We start from the raw sequence: 19,969 nt of genomic DNA, 5'->3' as shown, positions 1-19,969 counted from the left end.
CCCATTCTGCTTACCCACCCCCTGTCTATGCCCTAATGACCCAATTTCCTTATCTTGACCCTCGTAAGGATCCCACATGGGTATCCCATTTATTCTTAAAATCTGGCACGCTGTCTGCCTCGATCACCTGCACTGGAAGCTTGTTCCAATGATCAACCACTCTCTCTGTGAAGAAATACTTTCTGGTGTCGCCATGAAATTTTCTGCCCCTGAGTTTGAGCGGGTGCCCTCTTGTGGCATTCAGTAATGCAGACACGCTAAATATAGTGCTCGCAAGAAACGCAGAGTAGGACTTATTTTAATCTGCATCTGCCGGCGTCTGAATCATGACGGGACCCGTTTCGCCTGGTTTTCTGGCGTTATCAAGGGTCGACATTCATGGGGCAATTGCCTGAGGGAGAACCGCCGCTCTACGCCAGCATTTCAATCTCTTGCTAGAGAGTAATGAAAAAGGACACCAGAACCCCATACATATGCGAATGATTATTATCCCTTGCGGACGGTTCGCGGGCTTACTGAGACCTTTTACCTATTGTTGGCTTTAATAAGAGATTTTGGACTCAGTTATAAGATATAAGCCATCTCTTGATCCTCATTGGATTTTGTTCTAGAGTTTAACCTACAGCCCCAGTTCACTGTGATATTTTGCAGGACCCACAATGCATCAGGAGAAGGTTGTCAGGACTCCAGGGCCGGCCTGAAAATCTGCCCCGCCCCCCTAACTTGGCCAGCTCTGTTTTATGAAAAGGATAATCGAGTGGCAAAGCAGAGCAATGCAAGGAAGCTGGACTGCAGATTCACGTTTTCGCGCTCTCTTCATCCTACTTCAATTTTAGAAAACTATTAAAAACGAGTCTGTTCAATCGATTTGTTAACTAAGAATCTACTCAGCACTGCTTATTCAATCCTGTAACCCTATGAACCTTTTAGCTCTCATATTCTTTATTAAGTAAGATTGTATTGCTGGCTTTGATTGTAACCTCTTCGCTGATTGTCCAGCGCCTCTTGCTGTAAACCGCCTCAAACTTATATGGCTTTGGCGGTATATAAGAATAAAATAATTATTATTATTAAAGCCCCAGTAACTATTCCTGATGCCCCACTGCAAGATATTCTCCCTTGAACAAACATCTTCTCCCACCGCCCTTTGAAACTCTCTGACTGTAACAGCCTCTTCGCTCTTTTTCTGGCTGGCATTTCTCTTCCCCTCCTCTTCCCCCTCCCTGATCCAGCCTCCCTACCCCCTGGCACTTACCTCTTCTGCACTGGAAGCCGTGCAACAGGGGCACCAGCACAGGAGAAAAGACATGACGACTTCACACACACAAGTCCCTACTTTGGAGCCTTCAAAGCTAGACAAGGAGCTTTGCAAATTTTCTAAACTTTGTGTTATTCCTGCTAACAACAACAACAAAAAAAAAGATCTGGACAGGAAGGACTTGTGCTAGAACAACTCAACTCTCCCTTTCCAAACAAGCTGAGCACAAAGCTGCATTTTCCATTAGACTAGCTACTTCCTGATTACAATCACCTCTAGAAAGCACCATGTCGCTATGATTCAGGGGAAAGGGGTTGACAGAAAATGGTATAACCCTTGGAAGAGAATGCAGAAAGTCTGGTTACTTATCACAGCATAAGAGAAAGTGAGAGATTATTATATTTATTTATCAAACAAAAGCTGAGAGAGAACTTTTGCAAACATTGCAATCAATGACAGACAAATAGGTGCACTCTTTCCTCATTCATTAACTGGTCAAATTAGTACAGTTCTTGGAAGACAGTTTGCCTAGCAGGAAAAATATTTATCTTAGGGGTGGGGTCCCGACGATGGTGAATAAAATCTCAGAATAGCTCTAGAAAAGCTCCTCAGAGTTAGGCTTTAACTTCCCTTTTCTGATGTCATATCTCTCCTGAATTTATTCGCTTTCTCAAACCAAGACGAAGGTGAACTACAAATAGTATCTCCCTGACTCAAGGTGAAGGGCACAGCGGTTGTCCGTACAACCACAAGAAGAATCAGCAGCTTTGAGTGGGTTGTTGGTCACTGCTCCAAGCACTCCTCCCATACTGATTCCCAGGTAATCATTTCCCCTGGAAATTTTTCTCTTGTGTTTGTAGGATGGAGCCTTCTTACATACCCCAGTCCTCGAAGGTTCCAACGGGTCACGTTTTCAGGATATCCCTAAGGAATACGTATCGGAGAGATTTGTGTACAGTGAAGGTAAGGGGCATGCAACTGTCCATCATGCACATTCCTTAGGGATATCCTGAAAACTTGACCAATCGATGGCCATCAAGGACTGGAAGTGAAGACCAAAGATGAAATGAGTGCAATAGAGAGGGGGGAAGGGAGTGATGTTACCTGAAAATCTTAAGGTGGCCACAGAAGTAGAAGAGGTGACAGCAGACTCAAGAAGGATGTTTGGGTGCACAGAGAGAAGAATAGTCAAACTGGAAAAGTGAGATAATGGTGTCTCTGTGTAAGTCTTTGGTGAGACCCCATTAGGAGCGGAAGGTGTTATACATGGATGAGCTCTATTGTCTCTATCTGGCATCATTGTTCTTTGTTTCTATCTGTAAAAACTTATATGGCTGCCCTCCTTGTATTTAAAGCGGATGCATTGACTTTATATGAAGAACATGGAAAATCCACAGCCTTGGTTTCTCAGTTGTCTTATGCTGTAGCTACAGAACGGATGCTGAATTAGGCCCATGGGAATATCTCACATCTCAGTATTTCAAACTGTTTTCCAGACCTACGACAATTTGAACAGTTCAGTGGATTTTTCACTTGCCGGTGGGCAGTAACTTCACATTTAATCTCATCCATCCATGAACTGAGAGTTCTGGCATCTTTTCAGATTGTTCTGAGTCATGGACAAGATGCTTGGATGAAATCCCAACCATCGTGAGCTTCTGAACAGAAAGGCAGATGACAAATTATTATTAATAGTAATGAAATAAGTATTTTGGTTGGGGATCATCAGACTCCGGATCAGCTGTGCTACCCAGTGTCAAGATTTTGGCACTCATCTTAATGAAACCGTTTGCAGATTGGTCTTCAGCCCACGAGGGTCGGTGGTTTTAAAGCTGCTGACAGCTGTGGACTGAATTAGACTCAGGTATTCAATGCTGAGCCATGTCCGGACACAGACAATATCCAAGTCTTCAGCGGACCTGGAAGTTATGCAGGTACTGGCTGGTAATTCAATGCCACTAACCACATATCTAATTGGGCAAAGACAGGATTGCTTTATGCAGCTGGTCTATTTGCCTGGTTAAGTATGCGGACACCAACATTGAATACCACTGGTGTCTGCATAACTTCCAGATCCACCGCTACTCTGCCCCTGGACCATCCCAGTACTGCCCCAAATGTGCCAGGGAGGTCAAAACCAATATTCAACAGTACTGTCCAGTTAAATATTGTTGAATATCGGCAGCTGGTCCTCTCAGCCTTTTTGGGAATGGAGGTGTAGGCCAGGGGGTAGGGTACTAGGTTGGCAACCAGATAAGCTAAGTTCCAATCCCACTGGTGATTCTTGTTTAACCCTCTATTGCCTGAGCTACAAAAATTAGATTGTAAGTCCTCCAAGGATAGGGAATTCCCTAGTGTACCTGTACGGAACATACCTCAAGTTACTACTGAAAAAGGTGCGAGCTAAATCCAAATATATTTAAGCAAGCAGGTACCTCTCCTGCCCACTAGAGCCACGATGAATACTGACGCCTTGGTCAATAAATGCAGCAGACCATAGAGACCTGGCAGGGAAGTACATTTCTTAGTGTAGGTGGAAGATCCTTTATACAAATTCTTGGGACATATTTTGGAACTTTTCGGATTTTGGAATGGGGATGTTATGTGAGAAAAAGACAGACCATAAAATTGCCACCAGACTTTTTTGTAACCTCAAAATAAATCAAACATTAAATACTTCAAGCACTTCAAATGCAAACATATTCCAAACTATGGGACTGGAGAAATACCTTCAAACATAAATGAAGTGTCAAATTTCAGTTTTTGGAGCTTTTTGGTTTTGTACCTGTACCCATCTCTGTTGAGACCTCATTTAGAATATTGTGTACAATTCTGGAGGCCGCACCTTCAAAAAGATATAAAAAGGATGGAGTCGATCCAGAGGAAGGCTACTAAAATGGTGTATGGTCTTCATCATAAGGTGTATGGGGACAGACTTAAAGTCTCAATATGTATACTTTAGAGTAGGGTTGTAAAGTCCATCCTTGAGGGTCGCAATCCAGTCGGGTTTTCAGGATTTCCCCAATGAATATGCATGAGATCTATTTGCATGCACTGCTTTCATTGTATGCTAATAGATCTCATGCATATTCATTGGGGAAATCCTGAAACCCCGACTGGATTGCGGCCCTCGAGGAGGGACTTTGACACCCCTGCTTTAGAGAAAAGAGGGGAGATATGATAAAGAGGTTTTAAACACCTATGTGGCATAAATGCGCATGAGTCGAGTCTCTTTCATTTGAATAGAAGCTCTGGAATGAGAGGGTATAGGATGAAGCTGAGAGGTGATAGGCTCAGGAGTAATCTAAGGAAATACCTTTTTACCGAAAGGGTGGTAGATGCATGGAACAGTCTCCCGGAAGAGGTGGTGGAGGCAGAGACTGTATTTGATTTCAAGAAAGCCTGGGATAGTCATGTGGGATCTCTTAGAGAGAGGAAGAGATAATGGTTACTGCGGATGGGCAGGCTGGATGGGCCATTTGGCCTTTATCTGCCGTCATGTTCCTATGATTACTGTGTGTAAAATTGCTTTACTGTACATTCAAAATGTACTGTGTTAAAAGCTTTTATTAAACCAAATGTATGAAATGAACTGAAAACCCACTCCCAAACACTGAAAACATTTCTGAAAATCCATATCTTGTCCCAATAATCCAACCATTAATAAGTATGTTATATCATTTTTGTAAATATAGCAATACTGATTTGGATGAGTTTTGAATAGTCCTGGAACATAAGTACAGTAAGACTATGAAAACAGCATGGAGTTCTTGCTTGTTAGAACTTGGCAGTGGTGTACAAATTATAAAAAGTTGCAGATTTGTGTGGGAATCTGGGAATAATCTGGGGATGGCTACGGCCAGTCTTGTGGTGTTGACTAGGGATCCCTGCGAGTCCCTACGGATTCCCCTTCAGAAACTGAAACTGCTACTGGCAGGACCCTTTCCTTCTGGCCAGTTTTTATTTATCCAAATTACTGTCTAGTTTCATTGAAACATTACAAATAGCTTACGGGAATCGAACAAAGCAACAATCAATTAGATCCAGGGGCAGGCTCAAATATGTCGGGCAAATTTACAGCACTGTATTTTTACTTATCCCTAGAGACAGATTCATAACCCAACTTATAGGAATCCAATTTGCATCAAGAACAAGAAAAGGACACAGGGGGTCCTCCTGCCTGATTAGGTGAACCCGTTCTGTTAATGTTTGTGGTAGACCTTGGTTGGAATGAGGTTTATTATTGGCCAGACCCTGTGCATGACTTTGAACAATTGAAGTGTATAGACTGACTAGAGTTTATTTTTGTGGTTTCACAGTGAATTGATATCATCTTCGTAATGGCTTAGGTTTGCAGTTCCCTCTCCAGCGCTGGCGTTGAAGTGAACTGACTGGGCAGCAAGCCAACATGTCAAACATGGTACTTCCATACCAAACCCATCGTCTGGAGGGTTATAGCGGTGCGTATTCCTCTGTTGCAAAGTTCATTTCCTCTGTCTTCTGTATTCTCACGGAATGGAAAGAACATGTGTTTGATAAACTGGTCTGGATAGTTTGGATTCCCCATTAGGATGCGCAGAGATGCGCCTAGGGAGGCCTGCCCTGTGGTGAACACTTGTCCATGACAAAGGTGCGCTACCATGCTGAAGTGGTACCGATTCTGTCTTTGTCTACTGTTGCCATTCAGCCTTCTGCCTGTATAGAGGAGTTACCACTGATCAAAGGCTAATCCAATTGTCTTGTCCTCCGAAAGCCATCCCTTTCTGCATTGTCTCTTAATTTCAGAGCACTGCTCCTCACCTTTCCCCCTCCCCCCCCCCCCCCCCCACTTGTGTTCTGACTTTCAGAAGGGGGGGCTTCCTCTTGCCTGCAGGAGAGTAATAAGTAAAGATAGCCCTGGATCTGGTAGATTATTAGAACTTCCACCACCATATTTTTTTGGCAAAAGGCTTTTTTGGTTGAGTAAAACTAACCATATGTTAAAAAGCTGTAGACAATTGGATAGTCTGACAATTTGAATTTGATAAATTAGCTCAATGGATTGAGAAACCATGAGACATGAATAAATTGCAGGTCTTTTCTAAGACTAAACATTACTTAAATATCCTTAAAAAAGAAGTCAAGTAAACAATGGGGCGGCCATATTGCTCTTTAATCATGTGGTTTAAGGCTAAGGGAAATTCTTGGCTGCCTTATGGTATAACTGTAGTACAACATGTACCAGCCTAAGATTGTCTGAGTATTTGTTTTGGCTTCACCAAAGGGTTTGTTTTAAATGTTTTATCATTACAGGGCATGTGCAAAATTGAAGACCTGCACAGAAAAACCCGCACAGAACTTACATACTAAATGGTGAGACCTTGGCCAGGACCACGACGGAACGTGACCTAGGGGTGATCATTAGTGATGACATGAAGGTTGCAAATCAAGTGGAGAAAGCTACCTCCAAGGCAAGGCAAATGATGGGTTGTATTCGTAGAGGTTTTGTCAGCAGGAGACCTGAAGTTATGATGCCGCTATACAGGTCCATGGTGAGGCCTCACTTGGAGTATTGCGTTCAATTCTGGAGACCACACTACCGGAAGGATGTGCAGAGAATCGAGTCAGTTCAGCGAATGGCCACAAAGATGGTCTGGGGGCTCAAGGATCTCACGTATGAAGAAAGACTGAATAAACTGAGGCTGTACTCACTTGAGGAACGAAGAGAGAGGGGTGATATGATTGAAACATTTAAGTACATCACGGGCCGTATCGAGTCGGAAGAAGATATGTTCTACCTCATGGGACCCTCGACCACCAGGGGGCATCCGCTAAAAATCAGGGGAGGGAAGTTCCATAGCGACTCCAGAAAATACTTCTTCACTGAAAGAGTGGTGGATCATTGGAACAAACTCCCACTGCAGGTGATTGAGGCCAACAGCGTGTTGGACTTTAAGAGAAGATGGGATATTCACAAGGGATCCCTAGGGGAGTGAAACCAGAGGGCGGGTATTTGGAATGGGCAGACTTGGTGGGCTATAGCCCTTTTCTGCCGTCTTTTTCTATGTTTCTATGTTTCTATGCGTGATTTGAAATAAACGGTCAACTCTGAATTTCTAAACATTAAGTAGAGATTCATTGTTGAGTGTGAATAACTGATTATTTCTTTACCTTTTATAAAGAGCTGTTCTCTTACTATTTTTTTATGGCAGATAATTGATCAAGACTCAACAACACGAGGAACAAAATGCTACCCAATTTGATCCACAGAGATTTCTGACATTTGTGCTCAGAAACAGTACATGAATTTTCATCAAAATCAGCAAAACTGGTTCTGTGGCTACTGAAGAATGCCGCATATGGGAAATTGGAAGGGCTTCTTTCATTTTGGAACATCAGTACGAAATACAGTATCAATGGCACAGCTTCGGCCAATAATAGTTAGTGGAGTGGGCTGAGAACTGGGTTCAAATGCCGCTGAAACTCCTTGTGAGCAAGTCACTTAACCCTCTATTGCTCCGGGTACAAAACTTAGATCGTGAGCCCCCACTAGGGATAGAGAAGGTACCTGCATATAATAAATGTAAACCACGTCGATTGTATCACAGAAACGTGGCATATCGAATCCATGACCCTTCACCCCCAGTAAATATCTCCAAGAAACATATCACCACTCCTAGTTTCATCAGATGAGGCAATAGATCTTCTGAAAATGTATTTGATGTTTTGAAAATGCCAATTGATCAATGAAAGAGGCGTCATGTCTGTCATGGCCACCCTCCAAAAGACTCTTTCAGGTATAACTAAGAAAAACCTCCACAGACTCCAACGGATTCAGAATGCCGCGGCCAAGCTCATCTTCGCTAAAAGTAAATTTGACCATGTCTCCCCGCTCCTGGCCAAGCTCCACTGGCTTCCGATAATCGCCAGGGTCCACTATAAATGCGCCTGTTTAACTTTCAAAATCCTATTTGGTATCCTCCCTCCCTTTATCCCTCTTTCTTGGAATTCCTCAAACCCTAATACCACCAGATCCTCCCACAAATTAAAACTATCCTTCCCCTCGCTAAAAGGCATTTCCCACACAGGAAAGCTAGGGACCTCCCTCCACTTCAAAATCACTGAGCTCTGGAACAACCTTACCTCCCCTCTTCGGAACTTGAGTTCTCTCCAAGTTTTCCGCAAACATCTGAAAACCTGGCTTTTCTCAAAAAATGTAAGTCTCCCTCCAACTTAGGAATCAAGGAAACTCTTATATCTTGGCATCCCAAGTCCTCTAAATTTTCTTCACACTTCTACCTCTAACCCTCTGTTGTAGTTCCTTCCTATTTCTCCTACTGTAAACCGCGTCGAGCTCTACGAACGTGGAGATGATGCGGTATACAAACCTAAGGATTAGATTAGATTAGATTAGATTATAAGGTGAACATTCTGGCCAATCACTGCATATGTGAAAACTGCTAGCATTTTAATTTCTGGGCTATGGTCTGTTTTCTTGGGCATTTGGTGTGTTGAAGCCACTGTGTAGTCTAGAGCACCGACACAAACCTGGATTGTCCCACTGTTACTAATTGCATATAAAGTAGTAGCATCATTTTCCCAGACTCTCGTTATAAAAATATAGCTTACTAGTAGAGCACCAAACGTGTGCAATTTGCCAGTAGACGTTGAATCCATGCCCTTCTGGTCGTGTCCTCGTTTACCACAATGGCATTGACTTAATGTGCTGAGGTATGTTATGTTTAGGTTGTACTGGCCAAGGTCATCATTGCATCAAGCAGGAGCCCACAAATACAATTTCGTGCTATTACAGTGGAGAATTACCAGCCTGTGTGCATATCGGAGGAGGAGAGAAGGAATTCCTCCTTCATATGAGACGTGGCAGGTTAGAGTTAGTCAGAGTTTCTTGGATGTGAAATCTGTAAGAAATCAGCAAAAAAGATGAGTCATCGTTGAATGAAAACGTTCTCTGTACCTTCCAGTAGAAGTCACACGTTATTAAAACAAAATATAATTGCAATGTGGTGCATAAAATATTATCTTGGTAAATTGAGCTTTTCAAAGAGGTCTCACTTAATTGCACGTACAGTCGTGTGCCACATTATGTTGTAGTAACCATTTTTTTTTCTTTCCTAATGTTTTTCACAGTGTGTGGTGAGACTTAATTGCGTTTAGAAAAAAAAAGTCAAATAATTTGTTCGGAGGGAAAAGATTTAGGATCATGTCCTCATATGAGTCTATCAAATACATCTTAGTCTTATCAGTTGATCTTCTTCTCATAGTATCCAAATGTTCATGAGTAGGAGTAGACACCAATGTATAGAAGAATGACCTTTCTTGGATGGGCCAAACTCATTTAAACGGAGGTCATGCTTGAAATTGAATACAATTTCCCTACGTATTAGAAAGGTGAAGGGCTACAATCAAAACTTTTGAATTATTACTCACAGGTTGGTAGCACGAGTCCAAATTTGTATCTTGCCAATGAAAATTGACTTTTCATGAATTACTTTGACGTTATTGAACAAATAGCCTTCACTTGGCCTTAAGGTCCATCATAAGTCATACTAGAATGATACATTCTGTGATTTTTGTTTGAATTTAAAACGTTGAGCTTGTGCAGAATGAGAAACCATTCATTTCTGAAGATTTAGTATAGAGATGGGTTTGTCGCCCCAAACCAGAAATGAAATTGAGCAGAGAAGACAGATCTGACGACCATTATCATATTCTGTAGATGGCAGACTCCAGTCCTTAAGTTTCACAACAAGCCTAGTCTCTTGCATTCTGCTGATAATTTCCTCCTTGAAATGTCTTCTTTTCAACAGATCAGACTCGTATGTGCTTCAGTTTTGGGGAGTAGTAAGGCTTGAACTACAAAACACACCCAATCTCATTACATACAATTGCTCAGCTTGAAGATTTCAGAACGCAACTCAGAGCCTACCTGCTTAAAAAAAGCCTTTAATGGATAAAGATATAAATTATATTCTGTCTTGGTTTTATGGCTGTTTTTATTTAGCTTTCAAATAAAGTCCTAGGCCTCAGTTCTAGGAATACATTTTGAATATAATTGTTCCCGCTAAGCTGCGCTGGCGTGCGCTGGCGCACAAAATATTAGGTCGCAGCGCACAAGTTTCTCGTCACAGCGCAGGACCGGCAAGATTGACTCATTTGAACTTCTGCAAGATCAGCATCGGAAGCGTGCGCTGGGCCGGAGAGATCTTGGGGAGCCTCCGACAGTGGCTTTCTCCCCTCTCTGCAGCTCTCCTTTACTTCCCAGCGCAGCGATTCACGAAGGCAGCCTCGGGGCTTTTGCTGAGTCGCGGCTGCCTCTGATGATGCAACTTCCTCTTTCCTCAGAGGCGGCGCGACACAACAAAGGACCCGAGGCTGCCTTCGTGAATCGCTGCGCTGGGAAGTAAGAAGAGCTGCTGGGAGGGGAGAAAACCACTATCAGTCTGGGAAGCTGCTGGGCAGGGGAAAAAAGGGACAGCTGCTACTGGAAAGGGAGAAGGAGAGATGCTTCTGGGAGGGGAGGAGGGAAAGGAATCTGGGAAGCTGCTGGGCCAGGAAAAAAAAGGGACAGCTGCTACTGGAGAGGGAGAAGGAGAAGGAGAGATGCATCTGGGAGGGGAGGAGGGAAAGGAATCTGGGAAGCTGCTGGGCCAGGAAAAAAAAGGACAGCTGCTACTGGAGAGGGAGAAGAAGGAGAGATGCTTCTGGGAGGGGAGGAGGGAAAGGAATCTGGGAAGCTGCTGGGCAAGGAAAAAAAGGGACAGCTGCTACTGGATAAGGAGAAGAAGGAGAGATGCTTCTGGGAGGGGAGGAGGGAAAGGAATCTGGGAAGCTGCTGGGCTAGGAAAAAAAGGGACAGCTGCTACTGGAGAGGGAGAAGGAGACGGAGAGATGCTTCTGGGAGGGGAGGAGGGAAAGGAATCTGGGAAGCTGCTGGGCCAGGAAAAAAAAGGACAGCTGCTACTGGAGAGGGAGAAGAAGGAGAGATGCTTCTGGGAGGGGAGGAGGGAAAGGAATCTGGGAAGCTGCTGGGCTAGGAAAAAAAAGGGACAGCTGCTACTGGAGAGGGAGACGGAGAGATGCTGCTGGGAGGGGAGGAAGGGAAGAGAGTTACTGCTGGACAGGAGGCTGGGAGAAAGAAAGAAAGGGGGCAGGCAGGGAAACAGAAGGAAAGAAGAGAAACAGAAAAAAAGAAAGAAAGGTCAGGGAGAGAGGAAGAAAAAGTTGGGGGAGGGAATGAGGTGTGGAGGAGAGAAAGCATACAGGCTGATAGAAGGGAAGAAAGATTGGATGCACAGTCAGAAGAAGAAAGTGCAACCAGAAATCACCAGACAAGGTAGGAAAAATGATTTTATTTTAAATTTAGCAAAGTGGAGGCAGTATTACCACAGTTTTCAAAGGAATTTGCCCAAATAACTTAATAGTTAACTGGGTAAATTCCCAGAGATGAAAACTTCCCTTCACTTACTATGCACAGTTCTGAATTTATATCTGCTGTCTATATTTTACAATATGGTCCCCTTTTACTAAACCGCAATAGTGGTTTTTAGCGCAGGGAGCCTATGAGCGTCAAGAGCAGTGCTGGGCATTCAGTGCAGCTCCCTGCGCTAAAAACTGCTATTGTGGTTTAATAAAAAGGATGGAGGGTATATTTGTCTATTTTTGTATGCTATAAAAACCAAATACAGAGAGAGACTGAGAGCTGTTGACGAAGAGCTACGTGTGTGTCTTTCTTCCATTCCAGCCAGAATATCAGCTTTGTGTTCAGCCAAACAGGCCCAGGTTTCGCACTGAATAAAGTATTTTATAATTTTTATTTCATAATAAAGTAATTATAAAATACTTTCTTTGTGTTTATTTGATTCCTATTCAAGAGAATTACTTTATATATAGTCAATATAGGCAGAGAGTTAAATTTTTTAACATTTTCTAATGGTGGTGTGCCTCGTGATTTTTTTCATGAAACAAGTGTGCCTTTGCCCAAAAAAGGTTGAAAAACACTGGTCTAGAAATTGAAAGCATCAAACGTATTGTCTTCTGGACTGTTTTTAATTTACAGTTTACACATATGGATGTAACAGACATAACTACATTTGTTGTAAAACATTTATTAAGATATCATTTCATCCCTACAATTTCTGTGTTCTTAAAAATATTATTTAACGTTATTTAATTTAGCGTGTAGGCCTAAAATTCCTTTGAATACCTCGTCCTCATGTATCAGCAACTTTGACAACATATTTATTTGGCTCATAACTTGCTGGCGCCCGATATTTTTAGCTCACAGTGAAAAAAGTTTGCTCACAACACCCGCCCGCTTAGAGGGAACACTGCCTCTAATATTTTGTTTCTGTTGGTGATGTTATAAGTGGTTAAGAAGCCATGACTGAAGGAATGAAGTGATTAATGGAAATATCACCTGTATATTGTTCTGTTTTATTATGATTTATACTGTGTTTGATGCTTCTATCTTATGAGTATGTTTGTTTTGTTTTTGCATTTTTGTAGTCCACTTAGGCCTAAGACCACAGTAGGTGTGTTTAGGGGTGGAGACTGACTTAAACACTGCTAGGCGTGATTCTCTAAAAGTCTTAGGTGCCTGTAATGTACAATAGGCCTTTAAAACTCTGGCCTACATTATAGGCGCCTAAGCTAAGCACCATTTTGTAACTGGCATTTAAGCTTGACTGACATGCGATAAGCACAATATTTGTAGTTGCCTATCTTTTTAGCCACTGATTACAGAATCTGGCTCTTTCTGTGCTCAGGCAAATTGGTTCACAGGCATATAAATTATGGTGAGCGCGACTGAGGAGCTAAATATCCTTGCGTCTGTTTTGAGATCTACTCTTCCATTTGTCGGACTTTTCCCTAAATCTAATCTAATCTAAACCTTAAGTTTATATACCGCATCATCTCCACAAATTTGAAGCTCGACACGGTTTACAAGAACTTAAATAATAAGTAGAGAAGGAGAAGGTTTACATGAACTTATATGTAGAAGGGAAGAAAAAGGGGGGGGGGGGGGGAGGATAGAATTACAATTTGGTGAAAAGCCAAGTTTTCAGTTGTTTGCGGAATAATTGGAGGGAGCCCAGGTTCCGCAGCGGGATGGTGAGGTCGTTCCAAAGTCCAGTTTGCCTGCATAGTGAATGCCGCGTAGAGAGGGGAAGGCTAGTTTATACCTTTGGGCTTTGTGTAGGAATTTGGGGCTAACAGAAGATGACCCACAGCAGTTCCAGGGATCCCACGTTCAGGTAGGTATTAAGGAAATTCACAGTGACTATGCATTTGGTGTCATACAATTCAATGCGCAACCGAACCATATATACGAGTATCCTCTTTCCTTTTAATTTTCCCTTTTAGTGCCCTGATTTTTAAGAACATAAGAATTTGCCTCCGCTGGGTCAGACCAAGGGTCCATCGAGCCCAGCGGTCCGCTCCCGCGGCGGCTCATCAGGTCCATGACCTGTAGAGTGATCTTTTGTCTAACCCGTTGATTCCTACTCCTTTTTCCCTTTTATCTATACCCTTTTTTGCTCCTGTGTCCTCCTTTATCTGTAGCCTTCAATCCCCTTATCCTTCAGGAATTTATCTAGTCCCTCTTTGAAACCCCTTAATGTAGTCTGTCCTATTACATCTTCCGGAAGCGCATTCCAGGTATCCACCATCCTCTGAGTGAAGAAGAACTTTCTAGCATTGGTTCTAAACCTGTCCCCTATCAATTTCTCCGAGTGTCCCTCTCCACCCTCTCTATGCCTTTCATAATCTTGTAAGTCTCTATCATGTCTCCTCTGAGTCTCCGCTTTTCCAGGGAGAAGAGCCCCAGTTTCTCCAACCTTTCAGCGTATGAAAGTTTTGCCATACCCTTAATCATTCGTGTCGCTCTCCTCTGGACCCTCTCAAGTATTGCCATATCCTTCTTAAGGTACGGTGACCAATATTGGACACAGTACTCCAGGTGCGGGCGCACCATTGCCCGATACAGTGGCAGGATGACTTCCTTCGTTCTTGTTGTAATACCCTTCTTGATAATACCCAACATTCTGTTTGCTTTCTTTGAGGCCGCCGCGCATTGCGCCGTAGGTTTCATTGTTGTATCCACTAATGCTCCGAAGTCCTTTTCAAGGGTCACTCTGCTCTCCTCTACATGTTGTCACAAGCCCGAGTCCAATGCCGGCCTTGTGCCAGGAAAGAGTCACAAAAATCACTCCCTGAAACTAGTCCGGGCCAACCATGTTACCCCTGATAGACAAGAGCAAGAACAGGAAGCACAGGCTGTGTTTAAACCTGAGGCAGAACACAGCCTGATGAAAACTGGTAAGGGCTCTTTAAATCCTCCATTTTGTGTCAAGCTGGCTAAGCAGGGGAGAAGGAAAACACAGCTGAAGGAAGTTCAGCCCCGGAGTAGGGCTGGGCGTGGTACAGCAGCTTGGCAGCATTTAGAGGGCTGGCTGACCAAGAGGAAGAGAGACAGAGGAGAAGCTCTCATGTGGAAGGAGTCTCCTAGTCCCCCTGAGCCAAGGGACATTGAGATGTTGGACACTGAACTAGAGGATACAACCCTGGTAAATCCTGAAGGTGAAGCTATGGAGTACAGCACTTTACCTGAGGTGGGAATGGGTGAAGAAATGGAAACTAATTAATTTTGAATTGTTTTTTTTTGTGTGCTGAGTTTTGTTAAATGTTTCCTTTTCTGTTGAACCTGAGGATTTGCTTGAAGTCTGCTAATGAATGGAAGATATGCTAGTCAAGGGTTTTGCTGTTGTGAGAGGTTTTTTTTTTCTCTTGCTTATCAAGAGCTGCTGTGGAACAAAACTTCAGCAAGCAGGTGTGAATATCCTGGAAGTTTGAGACAGGATTTACACTGTGTCATGGTGAATAGTTTGGGAGTTTATTTTTCTTTTGGATGCCAAAGAACCCTTTGACAAATCTACCATATTTGTTGCTGCATTTGATGAGGCTGTACAGTGCAGTATATCATACAGAGTTTGCCAATTACCAATAAGACTCTGGAGGAGTCAAGGACTATTAAGGGACTTTATTACACCTGGGACATTGCTAAGGAACTTTGGGACATGATCCAGACCAGGCTGGTTTCTTTCATATTATGTGGTATGTTTTTGCCAAAGACATTATTTTTTGGAATACATTTTTCTTTTGATGCATTTTACTTTGATTTGTGAATTGAACAATAAATTTGACTTTTGTTATTCATTACTTACTTGTGTGAGGCCATCCTGTTTTTTTCCACATAAGATAAGTTTATGTACAACAGGGACTTCCTCCTTCTTGAGGAAGCACGCTGGGGAGAATATTGCGAGCGTGAGCCGGTTACTGCGAGCTTTAAGGACCGGCCACGCTACAATGTACTTAGGGCTAGATTCACTAAGCCCACTGACCCGATTTCCCTCCGACCTGACTCACTAACCTCTGTCCCGATCATCCTCCGATCTGTGCATGCAAATGAGGGGGAACAGCATTCAAATGTAGGCAGGCAGCGATTCACCCCCCAAAAATGAGGGACACTGACTGGGCTGACCGATCCAAAAATAAACGACTGCTGAGGACTAGTCGCTCAGGCCCTTTCCGACTGACCTGCCTTCTACTGCCCTACTCTCTGCCCTGCTTCCCTGCTCTCTGCCGCGAGCTGCTCTCTGCCTCCCTGACTCTGGAGTTACGAGTAAATGTCGTTCAGCGCTGCCCTGCTTCCGCCCTAGCCTTCCCCTGCAGTGCAAGCCCATGGTTTTAACCTGCGGGTTTAACACAGGTTAAAACCACGGGCTCGCTATAAAAAGTTAAAAAAGTAAAGTAAAAAAAAAAAGGCCGCTGCTCTTTAAGCATGCGCAGACCATCTACAGAAGGTCTGCACATGCGTCGGGATCGCTATTCAGTGATTGGGGGCGTGATTCCAATCGCCCTCATTTCCATGAGGGCGATTCGTGAATCAGCCCCACCGGCCACGGATCGGATTGGATCGCTCACGGATCCGATCCGATCCATGGCATTAGTGAATCTAGCCCTTTATGTCAGTGAAGGGCTGTCTGTGACCTCAGTATCTGTTGCTTCTCTGTCTTTTGTAAATCTGAGAACTAAAAGTGTCATTAGGCTCCGGTAAGGGGCCCACTGGGGCCTACATTTTGGCACCATTTATAGAATATCGTGTTGGTATTTTTTGTTTGTTTGTGATGTGTTTCTTCAAATTTTCAATAAAATAATCATGGGGGAAAAAAGAGAATATTCCATTTTGTCTTTTCTTTAAATATGTCTATAATATGTATGAGTATGGTTATCTCTCTCTTGATGTGGGCATGTAGGTTGATTATTTTGAATAGATGTATTATATTTGTTTGTATTATGTTACCTTTTTTCTTTTTTCTTTAATTCTTTATTCATTTTTACAACTTACAACAAGTGTAATCAGAAATAACATTTAAACTTACAAATATCACTTGAATTTCTGTTACAATCATTTTAAATTAATGAAATTTATCCCCCTCCCACCCTTACCATATCATATATAATCACATATATCATATAATAAATTCTTTTCTACTAATCCAAACAATTAATATAAGATCAGAAACCCCCCCACCACCACCCTCTCATTTGCAATTGTATAATTAAGGGGAAAATGTTATTTACTCGTTACAATAATCTGTTAATGGTCCCCAAACATCCTTGAATTTATTTAAATGTCATTTCTGTATAGCTATTTTTTCCATCTTATATATATGGCACAAAGAATTCCACCAGAAATTAAAGTTTAATCTACTCCAATTCTTCCAATTAAATGTAATTTGTTAAATGGCGACTCCAGTCATAATTAGCAAAAGCTTATTATTTTTTGAGGATATTTGACTCTTTGCCCTCATTGACATGACAAATAAAAAAGTATCATATGATAGGGCCACCGGATTTTCCAATAAACTATTTATTTGGCCCCATATTGATTTCCAAAAATCCAAAATAAGTGGACAATGGAATAATAGATGATCTAAAATCTCAGCTTCGAGATTGCAGTGCCAACATCTATCAGACTTAGAGCTATCTAATTTATGTAAACAAACAGGGGTCCAAAACGCTCTATGTAACAGAAAAAAACAAGTTTGTCTCATAGATGCAGACACTGTACATCTCATCCTCCAAGTATGTTACATTTTTCCATGGAAATATATGGAAAAGTATTTAAATTTTTTTTTAAAAAGACAGACTTTTATGCAGTCCCATTTGGGTACTAAACCTGGCCGCTTAAGGGCTGAATATCAGTACTTAAGTAGTCAAGTGCTGACTCCACTCCTGGGACGCTTTGAGTGAAATTTCTGGTGTAGAGAGGTAGATCTGGGACTGAAAGCTACCGAAGGAGATCAGAGCAACAAAGGGACAAACGTGGAAAGAAAAAAGCGGAAAGGGTTTAGGCCCAAATCTTAAGGAACACCATACAAAGGCCTGAACAGTCTATGCAGTCTGCCCATTAGTTACACGGTTATAAATTCATGGCTAAATTGTCTTTTTCCTTTGATATTGGCCCTTGGGGTGTGGTTAGATTCTCAGCTCTCAATGAAACGACACATAGCTAAAGTGATACAAGGAGGACATATACAACTTCACATCTTATTTAGATTAAAACCGATGCTCCTGCCTGTGGATTTTCGCTCTGTCGTTCAAGCCTTACCGCTATTTCGAATTAATTACTGCAGTCTTTTGTATCTCGGATTGTCAAAGAAACCATGCAAATCTGTCCAACTTCTAATGAATTCAGCACCTAGATTGATAATGGGCATTCCTAGGGTTGCCCATATTACTCCAATCTTAAAAGATCTCCAATGGTTACCTGTTCAACAGAGAATTTGCTATATACACCACCACAGAGCTCTGTGTATTTCAGTATAGAGCCCATGGCGTTGTAACACCTCACAACTCCTTATGGTACCATCTCTACAGAAGCTCATGCAGTGTAGTGGCTTTGCAGAGGCTCATATATACCGCTCTGAATTGACTCCCCAATCATTAGTAGCGGTAGAGAACCTCTCAATAATCATAATCATAAAGCTCTGTCTGTCGTTCGTCAAATATTGGACTCCTCTTCTCCTACTTGCTTTCAAAGCTTGTGGGAAATCTATCAACCCGCAAGATGTTTGAGATCTGAGGGAGGGACGTTGCCATCAGTTTAAAAGAAAATGGGACTTGTTATGTTAAATCTAGAATATCGATTTTCTCATTTGCTGGTAAGGATCTCTGGAATTCAATTCCAGGTATAATGAGATTATGCAAAGATCGTGTGTCTTTTAAGAAAATGTTAAAAACACAATTATTTGCGGACGCCTTTTTCTAACCCTGTGGTTATCACGTGTTGTAGATTTAAAGAATTCGGAGTTAAGGAGAGATTGACATTTGTTTATTGCATTTTACAATGTTTGCTTGTGCTTGAAATTGTGGATGTAAATGTTTTGTACATCACTTAGATTTAAGCGATTCATAAATTTTTTAAATAAATATTTCTGAATTTTTGTTGTTGAAATCTGGAGTCACTTCACTGGGAGCAACGTTTTACTTGCGACATCCGTGCAAATGTATAATCTGCTACCGTTCAATTAAATATGTTTTCTTTGAACCACAACAATTAACAGCTTTTCTGGCCATGTCCAGATTGGATAAAGAGAAACTACCAGCTCCATAATTAATATATCTGCCTTTTCTCAGTTTGTCTGTCATTTATCTTCTAATAATATTTCTTTAGCTCGCTTTTAAGAAATCTTGGATCCACATTTTGAGGACTTGAGTTGAGTTGGTTGGAAGACTTTTCCTGTTTTAATTTAATTTGGATAGTTTATGATTTATATTGTTATAGGTCATATCTCTACTAGCTTACTTTCTGTACAAATGAATACTTGTAATGTCATTTGAAAATTAATAAATAATTATACCATAAAAAATATATATATTTCTGAGCCATAGACCATAAAGTTCATCTGATACTGCCCTTAGCTTGTTACTATCGAAAGTGCACTCATAGAAACATAGAAACATAGAAAGATGTGTAGGGATGGAGATCTGATAAGTTCTGATCCAGGCAGATAAGGGCTACAGCCCATCAAGTCTGCCCATACCATTGACCCCCTTTTAAGTCTACTGGCCCCCTTAACTCTACTGACCTGCTCTATTAAGTCTATAAGCCTAGTGACCCTATTCATTGGTATGACCCTCGCAGTGATCCCACATAGGTATCCCATTTATTCTTGAAGTCTGGGATACCGCGGGCCTCGATCACCTGTACTAGAAGCTTGTTCCAATGCTCTATCACTCGTTCCGTGAAGAAGTACTTCCTGACGTATCCAACCATCTTGTTCTTTGCAGATACATACCATAAAGTCCGCCCAGCAATGCTCTCATGTTCCAAGTTCTCATGTTCCATGTTCTCATCGATGTCCTCCATAGTCTATCCTATACTGAATCACCATATATGGGACACAGACCATTTAAGTCTGCCCAGTATCAGCTTTAGTTCTTCAATGCACTCCATACTATTTATTTTCTAATTAGAGATTTCTAATTAGAGATTAATTTCTAATTAGAGATTTATAATTAGGGATCTAATTTTCTAATTAGAGATTTTCTAATTAGAGATTATTTTCTAATTAGAGATGTGTTTATCCCACTTTTTTTTAAAAAAAAAATTCTGTCACCGTTTTCCTTTCCACCACCTCCCGCGGG

The 19,969-nt window shown here is 41.9% G+C and overlaps 1 protein-coding gene and 1 long non-coding RNA gene across 4 annotated transcripts in view; one reads left to right on the top strand and one right to left on the bottom strand.

Annotated features, from left to right (window-relative positions):
• The window catches only part of LOC117368221, a 206,393-nt gene that overhangs the window by 22,485 nt on the left and 163,939 nt on the right, over positions 1–19,969 (bottom strand). For 2 of the 3 annotated variants that reach the window (XM_033961650.1, XM_033961648.1), the window contains exon 1: positions 1,256–1,507. The exons of the other annotated variant lie outside the window; for it this stretch is intronic. Coding sequence is in view for 1 of the 2 variants with exons in the window: in XM_033961648.1 (XP_033817539.1) it covers positions 1,256–1,309 (54 nt within the window). In the remaining variant the exon portion in view is untranslated. Of the gene's footprint in view, positions 1–1,255; positions 1,508–19,969 lie in introns of those variants that run through there. 3 annotated transcript variants of the gene reach the window in all.
• Positions 1,940–6,702, top strand: LOC117368222. Its single transcript, XR_004540929.1, has 3 exons — positions 1,940–2,078; positions 5,578–5,718; positions 6,551–6,702. It is a non-coding gene; the product is annotated as an uncharacterized LOC117368222 (long non-coding RNA).

Source organism: Geotrypetes seraphini, chromosome 10 (genome assembly GCF_902459505.1).
Source record: "Geotrypetes seraphini chromosome 10, aGeoSer1.1, whole genome shotgun sequence".
Classification (NCBI taxonomy): domain Eukaryota; kingdom Metazoa; phylum Chordata; class Amphibia; order Gymnophiona; family Dermophiidae; genus Geotrypetes; species Geotrypetes seraphini.
This window is presented reverse-complemented; position numbering and strand designations above follow the sequence as displayed.